The sequence below is a fragment of the Telopea speciosissima genome, chromosome 3 (assembly GCF_018873765.1).
Source record: "Telopea speciosissima isolate NSW1024214 ecotype Mountain lineage chromosome 3, Tspe_v1, whole genome shotgun sequence".
Lineage (NCBI taxonomy): Eukaryota > Viridiplantae > Streptophyta > Magnoliopsida > Proteales > Proteaceae > Telopea > Telopea speciosissima.
The window spans coordinates 10,074,129-10,095,782 of record NC_057918.1 but is presented as its reverse complement, the minus strand read 5'-3'; the positions used below and the strand labels follow the sequence as shown (position 1 = coordinate 10,095,782).

Sequence of the window (21,654 nt, the reverse complement as noted above, 5' to 3'; positions counted from 1 at the left end):
GAGGTTACGGAATCTAAATTCGTCTTCACCGAATTGGGTTTGAAACCCTAAGAAGGGAAGAAATTACAAAAAAATAGGAGGAATGAGCAGTGATTGTGATTCTGAGAAGGGTTCATAACCCATTCATCTCTTCCTCCAACATAGATTGTAGTTTTGAGAAAGGTTCAATGAGGATATGGGAGAAATCTTGATTCGCAAATCCCAAAGCCTCTGAGTTTTTGGATCTCTTATGCTCTCACTGTTCCGTTCTCTTTCTTCTTCAAACGAAGAAGAAACCTGATGTCTGAAAACCCTTTTTGTTTTTTGGGTAAAGTCTGAAAACCTTTCTTGCTTTTGAAAACCAGAGACATTGATTTGAAACCCCTTTGTATCCATCTCTCTCTTTATCTCTCCCTCCCTCTCTCTGTGTTTTTTGGAAGAATACTGAACAAAGAAGACGATGGAAGAAGAATCGAGAAATGGGGAAGAAGATGATGGTGCTGTGAGCCTGTCCTCTCGCTCAAGGGTATTATTGTGATATCACAAATATAAGGGCAGTTTGGGGTTTAAATGAATATATTTAGGGTGATGTCATCACTTAACAACCATTTTTAACGGAATGGATACAGTTGATAGAATCTTGTTCATGCAGGGGAGGGGAGAGTTATTACTCATTACCCAGGGGAGGGGTTTGTCATTAGAGCATAATCGAGGAGAGGGGGAAGTAATTTACTCTAGAATTAACCATAAACACAAACCTAAGGTTCAATAAATAACCAGAGTTCATACCAAATTCCAGGCGTTGCCCCTCTGCTTCCCCCCCTCCCCCACTTTCTTTGTTCATCTATTTCCTTACCTTTGCTTTTCCCTTTCCTTCTTCCTCTTAAGACTTAACGCTCGCACCTTCTTCTTCTTCTTCGTCTTCTCTGTTTCTTCTGCTTTTCTTGTTTCTCCCTTTCTGAACGATCTTTTGATTTTTTTTTGCTGTTTTTTCATTAATGTATCCAAGGAGATGATTGGTTGGGGTAGTTGTTCGCCATGTCCTTGTTGCCTAAAAATCCCACCTTTCAGGTTCTCATGCCAGTCTCCGCCTAGCGACTCACTGTTCTTGCACAGTTCAATTTCATTTTACTGCCTAGGTTTCGAATGCTAGTGCCCGATCTATTATCTTAATTCCTCCGTGAACGAAGAACGATATTTGTTGCGATCTCTTTGTTTCTCTTGATATCTTTCTGATGATGTCTGAAGAAGCCTCAACAGCGATCCACATCGAGGGGCCTCCCTCAGAAGAAAAGCAGTTGCGTAACAACCACAGCCACAACAACAACTACTCCACTAGGAAACAGCGACCCCCTCGAGCATGTACGGCCCGCTCCTCCGCTCGACTCTACCAAGCCGCATCTGGTGTCGACCGTAAACAGAGTTCCTCCAAGAAAGATGCAGTTCAGCGCAAACAGACTCCCTCCAAGAAAGATAAAGAGGAGCAGGAACAGCAGCAGCAATGCAGTAAGATCATTACGCCGCTCCTTAACGAGCCCCCGCCTTCACAATTGCCCCGCTGGAGTATCCGCTCGATGTGGGAGTTGGCTTCCCTTCTCAACTTCTTACATGTGAGTGGTGAAAATTGTAACCCTTTACGTCACTGTTTGGTTCTTGTTTTCTAGTGGGTTGAGACTGAAGTTCGTTCTTTTTACTTTGTTGTAGGTTTTTAGGCACCTTTTGAATATCACGGTTGAGTTCTCGGCGGAGGAGCTTGAGACTGCTTTGATTACACCTAATAGCACTTTGGATGATATACATATACCCTTGTTAAAGGTTGGTCCTTTTGGTCATAAATGCAAAGTTCATGCTTTTGCCACAAATTGGTTTCTGGAATTTTTTGTTATTTAAGTACATGCGTTAGATGGTTGGTTCCTATGTTGTATTATGCTTCTGATTATTATAGGTTAGTTTGTTATTTCACAAGCTTGGACTTCTTCCAGATTTGGTACACTGTCTTATTTTCATGTCAGCATGGAAAGATGTTTCCTGCTTAACAACATTGTATTGTGGCATCAATTTTCAGTTGCCTTTTTCTGATTTTCTTTTATTATGGGTGATTTTTATTCTCTCACGGTGTTTGGTTAAAGGTTTATCATATTACTATATGGGCATGCTGAGTGCTGACAAGAAAGAAGTTCTTATTGCAGTTAATTCATAAGCATTCTTCATTTTTGGGCATAAAATTACCTTAACCATCATCATTTCTAACTTTTCACTGGTCAAATACTGGGTTTTCTAGCTTTAGTTTATCGGTTTACTACCTTGATGTTCATATTTGAGGATAAGGGATTATGAAGATGTTTAGAGGTTACTTTATAAACAAAAACAAATGTTCCTGATAACCAATTGGTGCAAAGTTTAGATCTTAACGGTTGTACTGTAAAGCTCATTGGCTTATGCCTTGCCGTTTAGAGCATAATTCAGGAGTAACAGTTCTCTACTAACTACAGAAAAAATAGGTCTCTTCCTCGGAACCTTCATATAATTGAGATGACTCTATTATATGCTCAAACATTCGGGTGTCATTGTATGCCATTTTAGATGTAAGTGTGTCCTTCAAGCTAAATCAGACCTAATTCTGAGTTGGGCTTGAGGGAATCCCTTTGAAGTTTCCTGGATGAACTTCAGGAATAGTAAGGGAATATCTATTTGAAGTTTACTTCGTTCTATCTCAAGTAGTAATTGGTCCAAGTTCCTGCTGTGCTGTTATAAGAGGAACTTAGCCCATTATGTTGATGTGGATGTGAGTGAAAATGCTACTTCATGGTCATTTATTGGGTGAAATGTGTATTGACCTTTGAAGAATGGGGTTAAGCTCTGTTGTCCGTGCTCATTTAAACCTTAAGTCAGTTAACCTTTTCTTGACAGGACTGTGATTTGACATTATTTTGGAGTGTTACCACAGCACCTTAGAAGTAGAGGTTCTAGCTGTGTGGTGCAACTACGTACTTGGCTTGACACTCTTTGTAATAAGACTTGTTGAGTACTCTCCAAGCTAATTCCTTTTAAACATGTTTGCTATTAACACTCCTAGACATGCTTCCATGTTGAAAAACACATCTCCAGCAATTGTTGGGGTTTTATCTTTTATTTTCTATTATTTTATTCGTATTTTTTATTTTAATGTACTATAATATTTTTATCTTACTGGGCTTTCTGCCATGTTCTTTGGAGTTTAATGTGCTGCTTGCCTAGTACAAAGTTAATGCCGATTTGAGCAATTTATGTTGGACATATGATCAGGGTGATAAATGGTGGGGCTTAAAGTTATAATATCTTATTAACTTTACTATATTAATAGAGGTATATTTAGTCTTTGGGGTTCTAGCTGTGTTAATGTAAGACTAGAACCAGAATAGATCTAATCCCAGGCAGGATCAAATAGAAAACCTCCAGAGTACAAGAAAGAAAACATTGGGGTTTCAAAGAACAAGAATGATAAGATCTCAAAAGATAACCAAGAGACAAATTGGTTGGAGGAGAATGAGATGATCTCAAATTGGTAACCACAAGAGAAGTAATAAATATAAACCCACAAATTTGTAACCTGTTGAAGCAGCTATCAAGAATAAATAATCTCCTGAATAAAGAGAAGCCGCAACGAATCGAACCAGTGGTGATTCTTGGATCTCAAAACCTTGATGCAAACCCCAGAATAACCTGTTGAAGCAGCAATCAAGAATAAATAGAGGTATATTTAGTCGTTGGGTCTTCCTAAATGGTACCTCTATCTGTGTATTTAGAACTAGTGACCTTATTTTATGGAATATATAAATATGAATAACAGTAACTGAAATCCAAACAACTATGAGGAATCTGAATCTAGAAAACTAACTCAGAAATTCAGAATTTGGTAAGTAGACTGGAAGTAGGACTCTTCTAAATCGATGGAAAAATAAGAACTTGTAACCAGCAGTCAAACCAGAACTCAGAAGTGATATTCAGAACAGAAAATAGAAGAAGAATAGAGCATGAAAACAGAACAGCAGTTGATTATACAAACAGAAACCAAAAACTGAAAATAGAATGCACATGATAAGATCTGACCTGAATACTGATTGAGGAATAAGATAAAACAAAGAACCGAAAAGGCTGAAGCCAATATTCATTCATCAAAATTGTTGGGGTTGTGTATCCTTGCAACTTATTTATAAAAAGTGCAAGAACCCAATCATGATCAGTTTAGGAAAGTCTTAACTTAATCCTGGCCAACTTAGGAAAGCAAAAACAAACAAGGAAACTCCCATGTGCAAGCTGTAATGTAATGGGAATAACCTTTACTGACTAGGACTCTATCAAAAAGACTCAAAACAAGTCTGGAATTTATAACCAGTATTCCAGCCTTAACAGGACATGTAATGAGAATAAAATAAACAAAAGAATAGTCCTAATCTAACCCCAAGACCTGGATTTGAGAGAACCAAAAACTCCCAACCCGAAAGGTCTGGTGATGTAGATCCCATGACTGGTCTACACTACCAAAGAAAGAAGAAGAAGAACCAAACTGGTCCATCAGCAACTGGCCCATCGAACCAGGTTCTAATGAGCCGGGATTGGACCAGCTCAAGCCAGCCTAGCATAGTTTCTAGAAGACCAAAAAAGTGGTGCTCGAAATTTGATGCAACTGGCCTTTGACCAGTCAAGCTGCAGCTGCTGATTAATTAGTTTCTAATTTTGTGTCCTTTTTTGTTTAGAAGGCTGGAGTCTATAAAGCCTTAGTAGTTTCAATTTTCAGTCAGTTTCTATTTCCTACTTTCTATTTTTGAAATTGTCTATTTTTCCTACCTTCTATTTTTGTAAGCTTCCCTAAGCTATTAAATAGGCACCCATTGTAAGAAAGGATCACAACTTCGACAAATAGAATTTTCAAGTCATGCTTGCACTCGACTTTGGGAGAGAATACCCTGTTCAACAGCTGAGATAGCTGTGGGTGAGAGACCCAGGGCTGAGAAGGCCCAACTCCTAGCTATCTCGAGCTCTTTTTCTCCCTTGTGTTTTATTTTCTGTTGCTGCTATTTAAAGACTATTATTCCCTCAAGTTAACTGCTGCCAAGCCCCTGCCCTTGTGTAAGAAGATCTCCTTCTGTGTTGCTGAAGATCAGACATCAAAGCTTCTATTTTAGCCCACTTGAGTCCCTGTTGCAACCTGAGTTTCTACTGCAGAACTCAAACTTCTTTTGGTGCTTATTCTAAGTTCTATTCACTACAGAAGTTTAGGGTTTTGTTATACCCCTAAAGAGGACTGCTTGATCTCAGTTTTGGCCGCTTCTATTTGTTGCTGCTACTACTTCTGAATCCCTACTGTGAGTACCTAAAGTTCTCTTCCTGTTCAAGCATAATTCTGAGATTTGATTGATTACTTTCTTGTGCTCAAGTTTGAGTCTGTTTACCTGAGTTCATTGGAGTTTGAAGCCTATTTTGGGACTGTTATCTTCAGTAGACAGTCTTACATTATCTGGTTTGGATTAAAAACTGGTCCAAGAGTGAAGCAAACCAATCGCAGGCTTATGTTGGTGGTTTGGACTTGTTCTTCCTGCGATAGTGTAGCTTGAACATTGGTTCTACATCACTTGTCCTAAACTATGGGTGGGTGGGTCTCTGTGTATTGGATTATTTGTAATTAGCTTAAGTTGGAGATCATTCTTTATTTTAATTCTTTGATTTGGATTTGAGCACCTTGCTGAATGGTTGGAATTGCTTGCACATACCCTCTGCTTCTTTGTACTCCTCTTTCTTGCTCCTTGGAAAATTCAGCACATGTTCTTTTCTTTTCTTTTCTTTTTTTGTGTGTGTGTGGGGGGGGGGGGGGGGAAGGGGGAGTGAGTGGGGACGAGGAGAGTTAACTTCTACACCTTTTGTCATTGAAACTTTTGCCTCTTCTTTTTTTTGTCAACATCTGTTTTTTTTGCTCGTAAAATGTGATATCAAGGCTTTGTTTTTTGAAATCAACGTTGTGGCTGATCCCTAATCTGTTAAAATCTGATTCAAATTTACCATCTTGTGCATCTGTACCCTGGTAGTGAGTCAGGCCATAAGGTTTCTGGTTTGATCACCAGTTTTTGCATCAGTAGTTCTATTTATCATCAAGGGAAGATCTACTGTCGAGGGTTTATGGTTTACTGCTGGGATTACTGATGATATGTGATTCATTAAATGGTAACTGTTTATCTTGAAAGTTCTGTCATCTTTATTAGTGATTTCCAGTGCAAATGCTGTTGCTTCTCTCATTCATGTTGTTTTGGCCTGTAATGTTTTGTTTCAAGCTGTGGATGAAACACTATTACTTGTTGTATGCCTCAATCACGTTTTGTTGTATCTATAGGCAATTCCTCCTGTTACCAGGATGGCGCTAGGGCGTGCTACTTGGGTCACAGTGTTATGCAGAAAATTGAGGGATTGGTGGCATTGGGTAGGGATTTCAGTGCTCGACTCCTCCATCATTCTAAAATTCTGCAATATGGACGGAAATTTTTCTCACCTTCTATCTTCCCTCCCTTTCTCTTACTAGTCTTCAGCTGACTTAAGTTTTGGTTCTCTTAGGTTGCAGAAGGGGAAATACCAATTGTAGCATCACATGGGTGAGTAGATTTTGATGCTCAAAGTGCACCAGTAATCAACATTTGTCTGAATTAATATGTTTATGATATTAACTTGTTTAGGACGGAAGTTGAAGTGTATAAGGCACTCGATCCTGGGACTCGTGTGGTGATTTTGAAAGCACTGTGTGACATCCGAGTTGAGGTACCATACCTCTGACAATAATTCCTGCTCTTTTGTTGCTTCTAGAGTGCTTTTTGGTGCTTTCCAAGTGTCATGCTTTCTTCTCAGTTATAATGGAAAGATTTAAAACTATCTTGTTTCCAAGCTACAGAGGGCCAGAGGCAGTGTTATAAGCTACCTCGTTTCTATTGCCACTTAAGTCATGATATAGTGATCCATGAGACCTGAGTGATATGATTGTGTTCTTTATACCTTTACGTCAAGCTTAACTTTTAATTAGGTTGTGATAGTTTTGTTTTCCATGATTGAAATATACTGTTGGTGGCTGATTCATTTTACGATGTAGGGGGAGGAAACAGTTTTAGACTTTGGAAAGGGTTGGTGGGTAGGGAGACTGATGCAGCAGCTTCCATAGCATATTCTTCTTGTTGAGCCAGTTAATGGTGCTGGAGGCTGCTGCATCAGACAACCCCTCAATCTGAAAATTTTAGGCTGTACTATCTTGTTAGAGTAGGTGAAGAGTCTTTGCTGAGTGTCTCTCTAGGTCTGTTTGGGTTTGGACATAAGATTTTAGTTGTAGGAGGGATCTTAGAGGGTAAGAGTTAAGAGGATTTTACATGGTCGCTGTGCATTTTTTGGAAGTGATTACTGTGGAGAGATTCATGAGGCTGGCAAGCGAGTTTGGATTCTGACATCATCACAACTTTCCTCCGAAATCATTCTTTGGGAGGCTCATTCAGGTGAATAAAGGTTGAACTGATGAGACCTTGAGAATACCCCTTTCCATTACAAACTTACTTTGGAAATATCCATCCCCACAAAAGGCTCTACTTCTAGAAGTTTGCCATGAAAAGATGAATACCAGCGACCTACTGCAAAGGTGAAGGAGTTGGTGTATGTTTCGACAGGTATTTATCTTATGCCATGTGGATGGATGAATTGTTAACTGCCTCTTTATTCACGTGCTTTACTAAAGCAATTTGGGTAATATTCTTGGACTTCTTGAGTTGATTGGACTTACCGCATGGATATCAGGTGATTCTTTATTTCTGGCATTTCCCCTTGGTGTGCTAAAGCGGAAAACTCTTGTGCTGTATGTCATGATTGTTGGGGCAGGTCAAACTATCACACTGAGAGGCAAGATGGACAGTTTCTCTTGAATGCTTTAGAGGAATTTGTATTGAATCCATTGTGAGGAGTTGGGAGGAGATCGGAAAATCATCTCTCGTGGATGATATAGTTCAGCATGAGTGGACAACCCTTACGCGAATGTGAAAACTCATCTCTGATTGGGTTCCATAGGGATCCCAAAATCAGCATGCTTTTGGGGTGGTTAGGGATCATGAAGGTATTATTTTTACTGATATATTCAGGGCCAGTAGGTTAGGCAGTTTAGGACCACTTAACACGCCATCGCTGCAGGAAGATTTGACTGGTGAAAAGCTTGAAAGACAGGAGTTGGTTGTTTTTCCTGCCCGTCAGTTCCTGACTTGAAGGAAGGAACTGGATGACGGCAGAGTATACCGAGCGAAGTGAGACCAACTATTGAGCTATTGAGTTAAGGAGTTTCTCCGTCCCGCTATTCCTGGCATCAAGCATAATAAGTATTCTCAGAATTAATTGTTGGCCCTGCCCCATTGTTGCAGCTGCAATAGATTCAGTTAGAAGCAGATTTGGGGTTGGATATAATGGATGAACACAAGAGAAGGATTTATGCAACCCTTCCTTCCTGGTTCAACATGTGATGGCACTTGGCTTGTGGGGCAATATCTGGAATATCTCATTCCAGTGGAGGCAGGGATCGGTGTGCTTCCTGGTTGATGAAAAAGGTTTCACTTATGTGAAGCAGTACCCTGCAATTTTTTTTTTGGTAATTGTGTTTTAGTGACCTCACGTACTTGTATCAGTATCTGTATCCTAACACCAGGTTGTATGTGTTCTACTGTTCTTTCTCAATAAATTTCTTGGTTCTATTAAAAAAAGGATTTGATGAGACACTGTTCTTTTTCTGCTGCGAATCTTCTATATTCTAAGAAATATGCTGGTGAATTTGTCGTGGCATCAGTTTCCCTTTCTTGGATTTAAATCTGTTTTAGTAATTGATGTTAGTTACTTCTCAGATGTCTTTCTCCATTTTATCTTTAGAAATTTTTGTCCACTTTATTTCAATATTCCTAGATGTGTAAAGATGGAAGTAATTGATTTGGTCTTCCTTTTTTTGCAGCAAGAAGACATACGGGGCTACATTGATGACTCTATTAAACATGGAGTTCAACTTTCAGCATTTCGTAAAGAACGTATTGGAGGTGATTCACATGGAGTTTCATATTGGTAAGCTAATTATCCTGGAAACTTGATGAGATCGTACAGTTGAGCTTCATTAAGTTGTATCATGGAAATAGTTATTACCTTTTTGGAATCAGATGTAGCGTTTTCCTAGTTAATATATATTTTTTAATGCAACGGTGCAAGGGTTTCACATTTTGTATATTCTCATGAATTATGAGATTTGTAAACCATCTGTGTCTTTATAGGTATGAAGATGATCCTGTAACCGGTCATCGGTTGTACCGGGAGATTAGAAAAGTTGATGTGAAAAAAGTGAAGACAAAAGGGGTTCCAACTGTCCCATCTATATCTTGCCAATGGGAAACAGTTGCGACAAACTTGGATGAATTCCAAGATGTTTCTGTAAGTTCATTGTTTCTGCTGCTGTTCTAATAGTGTAATGGTATATTTTCTAGATAATAGATTGTCACTGATTTGCAGCCAGTGGCTATGTTTTCCTGGACATTTACCTGATGAATATATTTATTTATTTTTTAATCTGCTGCAAGGAGAAATATATTTATTCAAAGAAGGAAAGGGAAAGAAACAACAATGGAACCAAGAAGAGAAAAGGGGCTTCAAACCACACCCTACCTAACAGAAACCAAAAAAAAAAATCCCAAAATTCAACCCCCAAGCCAGATAAGGAAAAGTATACTGTCTAACTTTACCCTAGTCTCTTAATTCTAGACACAAAAAGTATTGAAGGCATGCCCATTTCCTTCTCGCTACGTCACACTTGAAGGTCTATTAACTTGAACCTTTCAGTGCTGCTTCCTTAGCCAGCAACATTGTCTCTGGGTCCAACTCCTGATACCTTTCTACCATGCCGCCTCTTTCCATCTATCCCCTTCTGTGGTCTCAAAGAGATGAGCTTGGGGCCGAGAAGAGTTCTGTTTCCCACTACGCCCACCTCCTTTAAGGTGACCATAAGGCTTCCAATATGTCTCTTTGGTGTGGCGAGGACGCCCACAATAATCGCACTTAACCGGGTCCTTTGCAGATGAACCGGGTTTGGTGGAAGAACCAGTAGAATTTGAAGCAAGAGAAGCCTGAGGGGTAGTCACCAGGGCAAAATGAGGAGGGGCAGCAGGGGGTATCATGACTGAACGATGTCGGTCTTCATGCTGAACAATATTATAAGCATGGAGAAGTGTGGGAAAAGTGTCTCTGCTAAGCACCTGGACACGAATCTGATCATGCTCTGGGTTGAGACTAGTAAGGAAATTATAAACCTGTTCCATTTCACGCTCCTTGAATGTGTCAGCATCAGAGGTGCAAACCATGGGAACAGGGTGATAAAAGTCCAACTGCTGCTATAAAATGTGAAGGGCAGAGTAATAGGCAGAAACAGATAGCTGCTTCTGAGTAGTTTCATGAACCTGACAGCGAAGCTCATTAATCTGAGCATAATTGGTAGTCTGCCCATATGTGTGCTTAACAGCATCCCATAAATCTTTCACAGAATTCAACAGAACAAAACTTTGACTAATAGACGGTTCCGTAGAATTCAATAGAAAGTACATAATCAATTCATCATTAACCAACCAATTTCCCTTGGTAGAAGCCTCAATAGGCATGGGGGTGTCACTAGTGAGGTACCCCAAAAAATGTTAACCACGGATGGTAAGGAGACAGGCGTGTGACCATGCAAGATAGTTAAGTCCGTTCAACTTAGTGGGTCCCGGTTGGAGAGAGTGGTGATGATGCGGAGCACCAAGGTGATTCGAGGCCAAGGGAAGTACTATAGCTTTCATCATAGAGCTGGGAAAATAAACACAAGAAGTTGTAGCAGAAGTACCTCACAAGGAACAGTAAGAGCACATCAACAGTGTTAGAAGGTGCGAACCATGAAGTTGGTAGCTAGCATGGAGAGCAATAGCAGGGGCAGAGACTAGATGAAGGGCTTAAGAGACGGGGCCGACCAGGTAGGGCATGGAGAGGCCAACGGTGGCAGCGATAGCAGGCGGGAGGCCCTGAGAGGGCCAATCGGAGGAGGCGGGAGCCCTTGGGAGGGCCAACAGACCAAGCAGGAGCACCTGGGAGGGCTGATAGACCAGGTGGGAGGGCTGATAGACCAGGTAGAGCCCTTGGGAGGGCCGACAGACTAGGTGGTGAGGGCCTGAGGAGCGTCGGAGGGCAAAAGCAGTGGCAAGCGGAGCCTTTGGGAGAGCTTACAAGGTAGGCGGAGGGCCTGGGAGGCGCTAACGAGAGGCAGTGATGGCAAGCGGGAGCCCCTGGGAGGGCCGACAGACCATGCAGGAGCCCTTGGGAAGGCCGACAGACCATGCCGGAGCCCTTGGGAGGGTCAACAGACCAGGCGGAGGGCCTGGGGAACGTTGACGGGTGAAAGAAGCGGTAGGTGGAGGGCTTGGGAGGCGTCGACAAGAGGCTGCGATGGCAGGCGGGAGCCCCTCGGAGGATCGACGAGCCAGGCATAGGGCTGTCAGGCAACGATAAGGGTAAGCGGTGCTGGCAGTGGGCCAGACAGGAGCCTACGGTGGTCTATCGGGCCATAGGGCCCTAGACGAGGGCTAGAGAGGCCGTTGGTATTGTGGTGGTATCTCTGGAGCGCTGTGCATAGGCACCATGATGGCGGTAGGGTCGGTGGTGCGACATGCATTAACATATGTTTAGTCGACCATGCTAAACCAAGGGAAGAAGTTGAATCCTTTGTGGGGGTGGCGGTTGAACGAGAACCTTTGGTAAAAAAGAAAAAATTACCCAAAAGAGGATTAGGCTCTGATACCAAGTTGAGAAGAGAAAAAATAGAGAGCGATTTGGCTTGTCAATAGTGACAGAGGCCCTTTATTATTTATAGATTGGATACGGATTAAATGGTATGCTTAGTTAGGTTTGAGTCACAATACGGTTAGCATCCTTAGCCTCTACATACATTGAATCTTAGACAGGTAATCCTTATCCTTAACAGATACCGATGTTTTCAAGACTAGAGTTCGCTTGCCCAATAGAAGAACTGTTATTTTATTAATTGATGAAGGGCAAAGTGAGAAATTTGTTTCGCAATCCGTGGTGGAGGTGTTGTCTAAGGCAGATGAGATCATTGAATGATTTGAATCTGAAGGTGATGTTTTCATTGAATTTTCAGTTTCTTCCTACTTTATGGTGCTAGATTTCATGTTTTTCCTTCTTCCTAACATGTCATCATAGTTGGTCAATCATGGATGGAAGAACGGAATGCTGGTCACTGGCCTTATCATGAAGGGAACTGATGTACATTAAAGGCTTAAAGCCCTTTCATCTACTACACACTGCTGTCTTGAAAGGGTTGTAGTGTGACATCTCTTTAAAGCCGATTGAGGTGACACCAATAGTGCAGCCACAAGAGGAATTGATTGATGGTATGATTGAAGATGTGGAATATGGTTTAAAGTATCGACTGATATGTATTGGTATCAGTCGATGCCGATACGATACATACCGATACGTCTTCTTTTTTTTTTTTTTTTTAAAAAAAAAATGGACTGTCTCGAATTGTATTTATACCATCGATACGTCCAGTAAAGGGTTCTGTGGGACTGGGTGGTTTAATACGTATCGATACATATTGGCCGATACGACTCGATACATACCGATACATTATCGATACATACCGATACCATCGATACATTCCATAAAAAGCCATTTTCACTCACAGACTCGATATAACTTCTAATCTAACGAAAAAATGAAGAAAAACTCTCAACCAAGAGTCTAAAATCTTGCATTTAATCATGGTTTTTCACACTTTTAAACTAAAAAACGAATCAAGGAGTACTACTACATCATCCAATACTCTTCATAGTATAGACGATTACAACATGTAAGAAACCTCATCTTTTATAACAATTTCAATTTAATGCACTTGTTTGGTTATACATTATTCACAATTTTCGTGTTTATGCATGGCACTTGTTATGTATTGCTTATTTATATTGTTTTTTGTTCTAAAAGTGTATTTCCATGTGTATCTTGACCATTTCTATGTGTATCTGTATTGTTCAATACATATCTCCGATACGATACGTCTCTTAAAATCACCTGACCGATATGATACCCGATACCGATACTTCAAGCCTTGATGTGGAGTCTCAAGAACAGATTCCAATTAGAGAGACACCACTTGGCATTGTTCGTAAGTGAAGGAGATCAGTGTGACAAACCCAGAATCTGTAACCTGTAACTAGAATAGAGGAGTGAAGAGAGAAAGAAATTGAGGGGTAACAAGAGAAGCTGGACGATAGAGACGATGTGTTCTGTCGTACCAGCAGTATATATTTATATTAAAGCCAAAGACGGAGTCACAATAGGAATAAGACTATTACCTAGCCAACCCTAGAGTCTAATTTCAATTGGAATCTGAAACTAATTACAATAGGAATAGGAAACAATAAGAGCCTAATCTAAATTACTTAGCCAAGCATAAGTCCCACGGTACGTATCTTTAACACTCCCCCTCAAGCTGGAGTATACAAATCAAAGGCTCCAGCTTGGAACAACTACAATAGACATTAAAAGCAGCACCAGTCTTCAATTGTAGTTGTTCAATAATAGTTGTAGATGCCAATGAGCACGGAGGGAACTTCATTCAATTAGCAATATCAACTTAAGCACATCAATCATCAACAACTTCAGTAGATAATAATCTTCGTGTCGGAAAAAATCCAATCAGCAACGAGCAAAATAAGCAGTAGTGAACAGTAATCGCAATCCCAACATCATAGCAACATCATAGCAGCAACCATGGTTTAAAGTATTGCACTGTATCGTATCGTATCGGCCAATTCGTATCGGTCTTGCAGGGTATTGATACAATACAATGAGATATATATCTTTTTTTTTTTTGTTTGAAAAATATCATTTATCGATAAGTATCGCACTGTATCGGCTGATACGTGTGATACGATACGATACTACTGATACTTACCGAGTAACCGATACTCATCGATACTTCAAGTTAAGGGGTTGAAAAAAAATTGAAGTATTGGTACGTATCGCTAACGTATTGGCCAATATGGTGCGATACATTGTGATACATGTGATATAGGACATTAAAAGCTCGTGTTCACATTCCAGAACTTAGAAACGAGTTTTGAAGATGGAAATGACCACTTGAGAGTCTCATTCCTTGTTCTCAACCTCTTTTTTTTCTACTTTTTTTATTTGGGGTTTACATTGAAGCATAAAAAACCGAATCGGATTCAATCGACAAACCTTTCTTTCGATCATTCAAGTGGCTAAAATTAGAGATTGAAGGAGAAGTTCTCAGAAAAGGTAGGTTTTCAAAGAACTTGATTTTTTTTTTTTGGTTAAATCAGTAAGAGAACTTGTCTCATTATACAATAGACTATTACAACATGTAAGAAACCCCATTCTTTATAAAAATTTCAATTGAATGCACTTGTCTTATTATACGTTGTTCTCCATTTTAGTGTTTATGCATGATACATGTTATATTTTTGCTTATTTATACTATTTTTGGCTCCAAAAGGGCATTTTCATGCATATTTTAACCATTTTCATGCGTATCTTTTGCGTACCTCCTATACGATACGATACAATGTCTCTTAAAATCACCCCACTGATACGATAAACTATACTGAAACTTTAATCCTTGGCAGCAACAACAATATTAAAGGCTCTTCTCAAGGAAGGCAGGTAGTAAGTAGTAATCTTCCCAACGAAAGATAAAAATGCAGCATCCAACAGCTACTTTGTAAGCAGCAGGTAGTATGTAGTAATCTTCCCAAATAAAGATAAAAGTGCAGCATCCAACAGTTACATCATAAACTCCTCCCAATGAAGGCAAGTAGTAGTAACTTGCTCAAACAAAGACAGGTAAAAGTGTAGCTTCAATAGCTACACATAAGCCCTTCTCAAGGAAGGCACTCCAATCAACATTGGTAACAATGGTGCGATTAAGAAAGATCACATAATTATAGATCTGATTAATAAAGATCAAACTCTATCCTTAAGCCCCAAAGAGAGATCTCAAATAAAAAATTTCACTGATAAATAGGCAATATAGGTTACTGCAAACCAAGTAGTAGCATCAGGTTGTTGGGACCATACAACATTAGGTTGATGTGAACCAGGCAACATCAGGTTGTTGTAGACCAAATAACTATGCATTATTGCTGAATACCATCTTCATAGATAAAAAATGTTGTTGAAGATACATCCAAATAAATAATAATAATCTCCAACCGATGACTTGAGCAGATAAGAATCTCCAATCTCCCCCTCACGTGTAGCATTAAATGTGGACAAATAATGCAGAGGATGCAATACAAAAATATCCCACCTTCATATGGCAACAATAATTAGCATCGCGAAGGATGAGCATCACAATAAATCCCATAATCAAGAGCAGCGACAAATAATCTCCACAATAAAATATTCTCAATCTCCCCCTCACGATAGCCAAGAAAATACCAGGTATGCCATATGTAAACAAATCCGAGCAAAATAGCAATAACAATCAACATTCCATGGACAGCAAATATATAAGCCCAATGGAAAATCCCAAATTGATGCTATCGAGGGCCCACCAAAGTAATAATATGACAAATATATAAGTCCAATGACAATTTTGTAGATTCTGGCCACACTAATGGAGCCATCCAAGCAAATCCTGGACGTTCAGAAGCAGACTGTTTCTGATTTTTATGAGAAGCATTGGATCGCCATCAAGTTAAAGGAAGTGTTTGACGATGCTAATCCTCCATTGAAGATCCTCTCTTTATACAATAATTGAGGGTGTCTTTTCAAACGAGGGAGGAATAATGCAGGGGCAAAATCAGGTTGTGTTTGACGTGGTTTGATACCAAAGTCAACGTCTTGGATTTGTATTTGTTAATTAGCAACATTATAGTACCATGGGCCTAGACTATAGGATAGTTTTAAATTAGAAGTAGATTAGTTTTTGACTTGTTTGTGGGGTTGCAATAGTTAGAGAGATTATTAGTAGCGTCATCTCATTCGTGGGCTAGTGTTAGGACTTTATTTCCTGTTATTTTATTATTATTATTAAGTTTTTTTAAGGCTGGGTTACGTCCAGTTTTGTTTCCTTTTAATAACTGTTCTTATTTTCAGTATTTTAATTGTTTCATGGACACCCCAAACTTAGCTTGTGTATAGAGCAGTTTCCTTAATAGTTTAGCCTTGTTTTTAAGAAGTTCAAGTGAATCAAAGATTCTCCTAACAGCTCATACAATTGGATATTCCTAGTTTGTCTTTCCTTCTTTTATTTATTTCCTTTTTAGAGAAGGTTAGTTTTTCAGGGCTCCACGAGGCTCCCGCCACTGCAGGGTGATGCAGGAACTGTTCCATGGGCTGGGCCAGGCCGAACCTGTTTGAGAACCCAAACCAAGACGAACCCGGTTCAATTGGGGTCTTTGGGTTGAGTAGGATATTTAGGTTATTTATTTATTAGGGTTTTTATTAGTTGGGATTTATCTTGTAATAGTCTATTTTAATTTTAATAGATTAATTAGTGATAGAATTACATCGGGATTTAGTTAGTGATAGAATTGCATTGTGAATTTATTTCAGTTTTAGATTACAATTAGGAGTTTTATTTTCTTTAAATACTAGCTTGTAATCAACGAAGGATCAGATTTTGAATTTTGTTTCTTGTTACCAGTGAGGTACAATGGCTTAGCAGGGTTGTGCGACCTTCTCTCTCTCTCTCTCTCTCTCTTATTATCCTCTTCTAATATTCCTTCCTACCCTGTTCTGGCAATTGAATAATCACTCTCAATTTGGTGGCTGTTCTCATTCATATCTTATTCTTTCTCTCTCCTATTTTGCGCATAAGATCTGCACCATAGGTGACCTGAACCTTAGGTTTCCTTCCCTTAGTTTCATCCCTGCTGCGAGATATCCATCTGGATCCATATCTGAACCTGCAACTCCTGCTGGTTCCTGTTTCAGAAAAGTTCTATTAGTCTTCAAGCTGTTGAATCAATTGATTTCTTGCCGGAATCCATAGGGCTGTGGGTCAGAAGCCTTATCCTGAAGGTTCGAATCCGTAGGAGATGAATCAAGTGATTTCTTCTCTAGAAATTAATTCTAGGTTTTCCGCCAGGAGGGTTCCCAAGGTTGAAGACGAATTGCCTTTCCTTTTCTCACGATAGTTTAGGTTACTTTGGAGTTGTTTACTTTTTAGTCATCATTAACTTCTCCCCCACTTTCCATAATTACCATTCTTTTACTTTTTGTCCCCTCATGTTCCATACTTATAATTTACTTCCAAGTTTGCTCTTTCCCCATCATACACACTATTCAACTTTAGATTGTTTTCTTTATTAGCTTGGGTCCCATTATTTTCAATTTTGCCATCCACTTGATTATTTGAGCTGTGCATTATTTGAGAGGGCCCACAAGCGATCCGATTCAGGTTTTCGAACCCCGGATCCGCATCACGGGGTCTAGGGAGGGTCATAATGTATGCAGCCTTACCCCTTGCTTTCACAGAGAGGCTCCTTTCCAGACTCAAACCCGTGACCACTTGGTTACAATGGAGCAACCTTACCATTGCACCAAGGCCCGTTAGAGAAGGTTAGTTTGATTCTTATAAATGTATGTAAGGCTTCACCCCACCCCCCCACCCCTCCCCACAAACAATTTTGATGATGGAATAGAGATTTTTTTTTTGTTTGAATTAGATTGTGATCTCCTCTATATCTCCCTTCTCTCTCCCCTCTATTTTTTCCCCATCTGTCTCTTTTCTTTTTTTCTCGCTACGATCTGGTCTCTCTCCCTTCTCATATGTGATCTGAAACTTTTTTCCTTATTTCTGTTTTCCACCATCTCTCTTATCAGGGTTTGATCACAGCTTCTGATCTTAAAGCCCGCCACAACTGATCGAATGATTTGATCTCATCACATATACTTGTTCATAATGTGCATTTGTATGTAGGTGGTCCCCCCCCCCCCCCCCTAACCGGTCGAAAGCTTCAATTTATGCATAAACATAGACGTCTTTAAGCTTTGCATAGTTCTCCATATTTGCTGGCAGGACAAAGCAATGAATGAGGTTCCTTTTCCTTTGCTCCTTTACATCTTTCACCTTTCCTTTATTAAACTTTTTTCACTTCCTTACAGGAGAAACTTTTCTCAAGTAAAAATAGAACAGAGGCTGCAGTAGGAAAGAAGTTAAAGTTAGACATGCTTCCAGAGATAGAGAAGATCCACAAGGTATTCATTATTTCTTCTCGCAAATGATATATACTTAACTGACGTTCAATTTTGACATGGCGTGCTCTGTACTGTCATAGATCCGCACTTTGTTCTTTGTTTTCTCTTGAAGAGGCAGTTGTTCTTGACCTTTTGTTTTTGTTGTGGATGAACGCTTTTTCTCTAATGATTAGTTATGGTTTATTACTTCCCCTTATCCCTTTTTTTTTTTTTTTTTTTTTTTTGGGCTACAGAGGAAAGAGAGGTTGCTGAAAAAGCAACATCGGCAAGCACTCCTTCTTGACAGCTTTTTGAATACGGATGGCCTGGCAGCAGGACGGTCTCTCCGTGACAGAAAACCTGTTACTTATACATTTGGTAAGAGCAAATAATAAACCATCTCAACCAAAAGCAGAGAAAGTAAATGACTGCAGATGCTCATTGGTTCCTTTCAAGATTCCTAGTAAATTGATAGTATGAGGCTACATTTTTTTTAGCTAAATGATGGTTAATTTGAACATTTTGCAGATGCTTTTGATCGGTCTATCAATGAGGCCATTAAAATAACGAAGTATGGGTTTCTGCACTTAGAACCATAGACATGTTTCTTTTCCTTTGCTTTAAAATTTTATTCCTTGTGAAGAAATAAATTTCTTTTACCTTACTATGATTTTCCAATATCCTGACGTTTATGGTGCTCTACTGCATTATTAGACGAAAACAACCTTCCCCAGAACATGTTGTCAAAAGAGAAGTTGGGATGAAATCTGAGCCTTCTACTAATGGCAGATGGAATGGTTCATTGCATGCCTCTCAGCATGTGTCCTATGATGAGCTCTCACCAAAGTCAACTGATAGTGAAGAAACTGATGAAGAGCATCATAAATCTGGACCGCTGGATCGTAGGTATTTCATCTCCCTTTCTCCTCACATTTTGAAATTTCTTGATCATGGTAGATAATCTGTCTAATGTATGAGTACCTATGTAGCAACCGGCGAAGGCAGAGGCCCCAGAGGTACTCAGAGAAAGAGTTCGTTGAAGCTGTGTCAGATAATGATGCAGATTTCGATAGTGATGATGATATAGTTGGAGAAGCAGTATATGATGAGGAGTATCTGAGGAGCCGAAAACAGAGGAAGAAGGTATCCAGCAGCTCGGAGGGGGATGAGGAGTACCACTGGGATGAAAATGCCGAAGATGAGGAAGAAGAGGAAGAGGACTCTTTGAGCATTAGTGATGATACAGATGAGCATCATAGATCTGAAAAATTCCCCAGTCGAAGCAGGAGAGGAGCCAAATTACGGTCAGTTGATGAGCTTCAGTCAGGTTTAAGACGAAGCAAGAGGGCCACTCGAAACCAAATAAACTATCGACAATATGAGCTGTCTGAATCAGAAGCAGACTCTGTGAAACGTGAGAAACCAAATACATCAGAAGGGCAATCAGATGCAAGCAATGATATGGAGTACTCCAGGGAAAGTCAGGATTCTCAGGGTGACGAGGATGATGAGGAAATAAAAGTTGATGAACCAGTTCAAGAGTACCATGAGAAGGTAGAAAATGAGCAAAGCCAGCCACCTGAGAAAACAAATAGCCCGGGTGAGGAAAAATGTAGTGATGTACCAAAAAGGCGATTTCTTGACCTAAATGAGCTTGCGCCAGGTTCTGGTTTTGATGATGGCCCCGGCACACTAATGAAAGATGAAAACATGGACAATTTCTAGGCATCCTCTCTGAAGAGTCCGCCCTCCTTTGGGCTCTGTGCTGTCTGCCGTGGGATAGTGGGTTTTGTACACTCCTTTCTCAGTCAAGCTGGGTGTTTGATGGGCCATTCCTAAATTTTAATATTAGTTCATTGAAAGGGGTTATAGAGTTCTCCCACGGCATTGTGTGAGCAGCCATTCCAGTGTAATTTATTCAGTGATTTCCAGCAGGGAGCACAAAATGATGCAGAGAAATGTGTAGATATGATAGTCATCTGAATACTTTACCTCCGAAGCAATTTATGCTATGAGCTGGGAATTTATATGGAGTCCCTTGCTGGTCTTCTCTTTTTCTGATCAATGTACAATACCCATGAAGCTGATATGGTAACAAAAGAAATTTGTTGGCTTCAAGTTTGAGCCCTTTAAAATTTCATTCTTGCAGGATTGTACCATTAATTTGCATTAGTTCTCGAGTTGATGATCTGCTGACCAAATGATACTATCTAAAAACTTGTTCTTGTTGTGTTGGTTCCATCCTCCCTTGTGAGGTAGCATGATGTTTCATTTGTTGTAGTTTCGAGTCTTAGATTCTCAAGGAAGCAAACATTTCAGTTTTGGTTCTCTACTTCTGGTTGATATGTAGTTTCTTACTGATTTGGTCTGTAGTTGTAACTGATTATGCTTTACTTTCCCATTATCTGACCGACCGCTTGGTGGATTTGGAAATCACTTGGCTCCACTATGAAGAACGGTTTTGCTTAGTGTATCATATGAATCATTTGTAAAATAATTCTACACTCCTGTACGAGCTTTGGGAATTGGTGATGTTGTGAATGACAGGGCATATGCATTCTTGCATTCTCTAGTGAAAGCAGCAGCAATTGTCATTCCACAAAATTGCAAGTGATGGACCAATGTCATTCAGGAATGTGAGGGCAGCACCGTAGCCTGTAAGTGTAAATTTTCAAGGGTAATTTCAATTAAATTTCTTTATCTATTATATGTGGGACATTTCTTTTACTAGGAATCTGAAGGCAATACCTGATTATTTGTTTTATGTACTACAATTGAACTTGGTTGTGGCTGCACATATCGGTTTGTCTGCATCTTTGATCTAGTTGCTTACTGCTCCTCTTTAGTTGAGATTCCTCTGGTGCTTCTTCCTTTATTTCCACTCTGTTTCTTCCTGAGCTTCTTTGAGAACTTGGATCAGATTCATAAAGGGCTTAGGGTATCCTCATGTAGCTTTTCCCAGTAATTATTTTTGGGGGTTTTAAATACCCCTGTGAGAGGGGGGGGGGGTTATTAGGACATTTCTAGCAAAAATTGCTGTACAATATGGAAAAGCTCCTCTGGGAAAGAGGTATTCCAAAGCACTTGCCTAGGGTAGGTAGTAGGTAATAGCCCATATTGAAAAAGTGGTTATCACATTGACAGACCTATTTACATGCATAAACTCACAAAAATCCAAGTCGGCTTGCAACCTCTTGATATCCTTTGCAAGAGTGGCTAATCTCCAAAGGAGGCTACAGGGGAGGAGAAGAGAGGCCCTTATAAGAATCGGACAATTAGATAAATCAGTCACTTGGGTCAATATAGCTCGCTGGGTTGAGAGAAGGGCTAATCTGACAGCAAGGGCCTCCTTCACAATAGCGGGCATCACAACCAGATAACCTGTGTCTGGGAGCAGGGGGCAGC

At 39.9% G+C, this 21,654-nt stretch overlaps 1 protein-coding gene across 1 annotated transcript; it reads left to right on the top strand.

Annotated features, from left to right (window-relative positions):
• The first annotated feature begins 861 nt into the window (after window positions 1-861).
• Window positions 862-20,384, top strand: LOC122655712 (DDT domain-containing protein DDR4-like). Its single transcript, XM_043850002.1, has 12 exons — window positions 862-1,589; window positions 1,684-1,794; window positions 6,344-6,430; window positions 6,562-6,599; window positions 6,681-6,762; window positions 8,966-9,072; window positions 9,276-9,432; window positions 18,178-18,270; window positions 18,504-18,627; window positions 18,778-18,820; window positions 18,964-19,155; window positions 19,239-20,384. Exons 1-12 carry the CDS (start codon window positions 1,215-1,217, stop codon window positions 19,972-19,974), a joined length of 2,145 nt encoding a protein of 714 aa, XP_043705937.1. The 5' UTR covers window positions 862-1,214; the 3' UTR covers window positions 19,975-20,384.
• The last annotated feature ends 1,270 nt before the right edge of the window (window positions 20,385-21,654 follow it).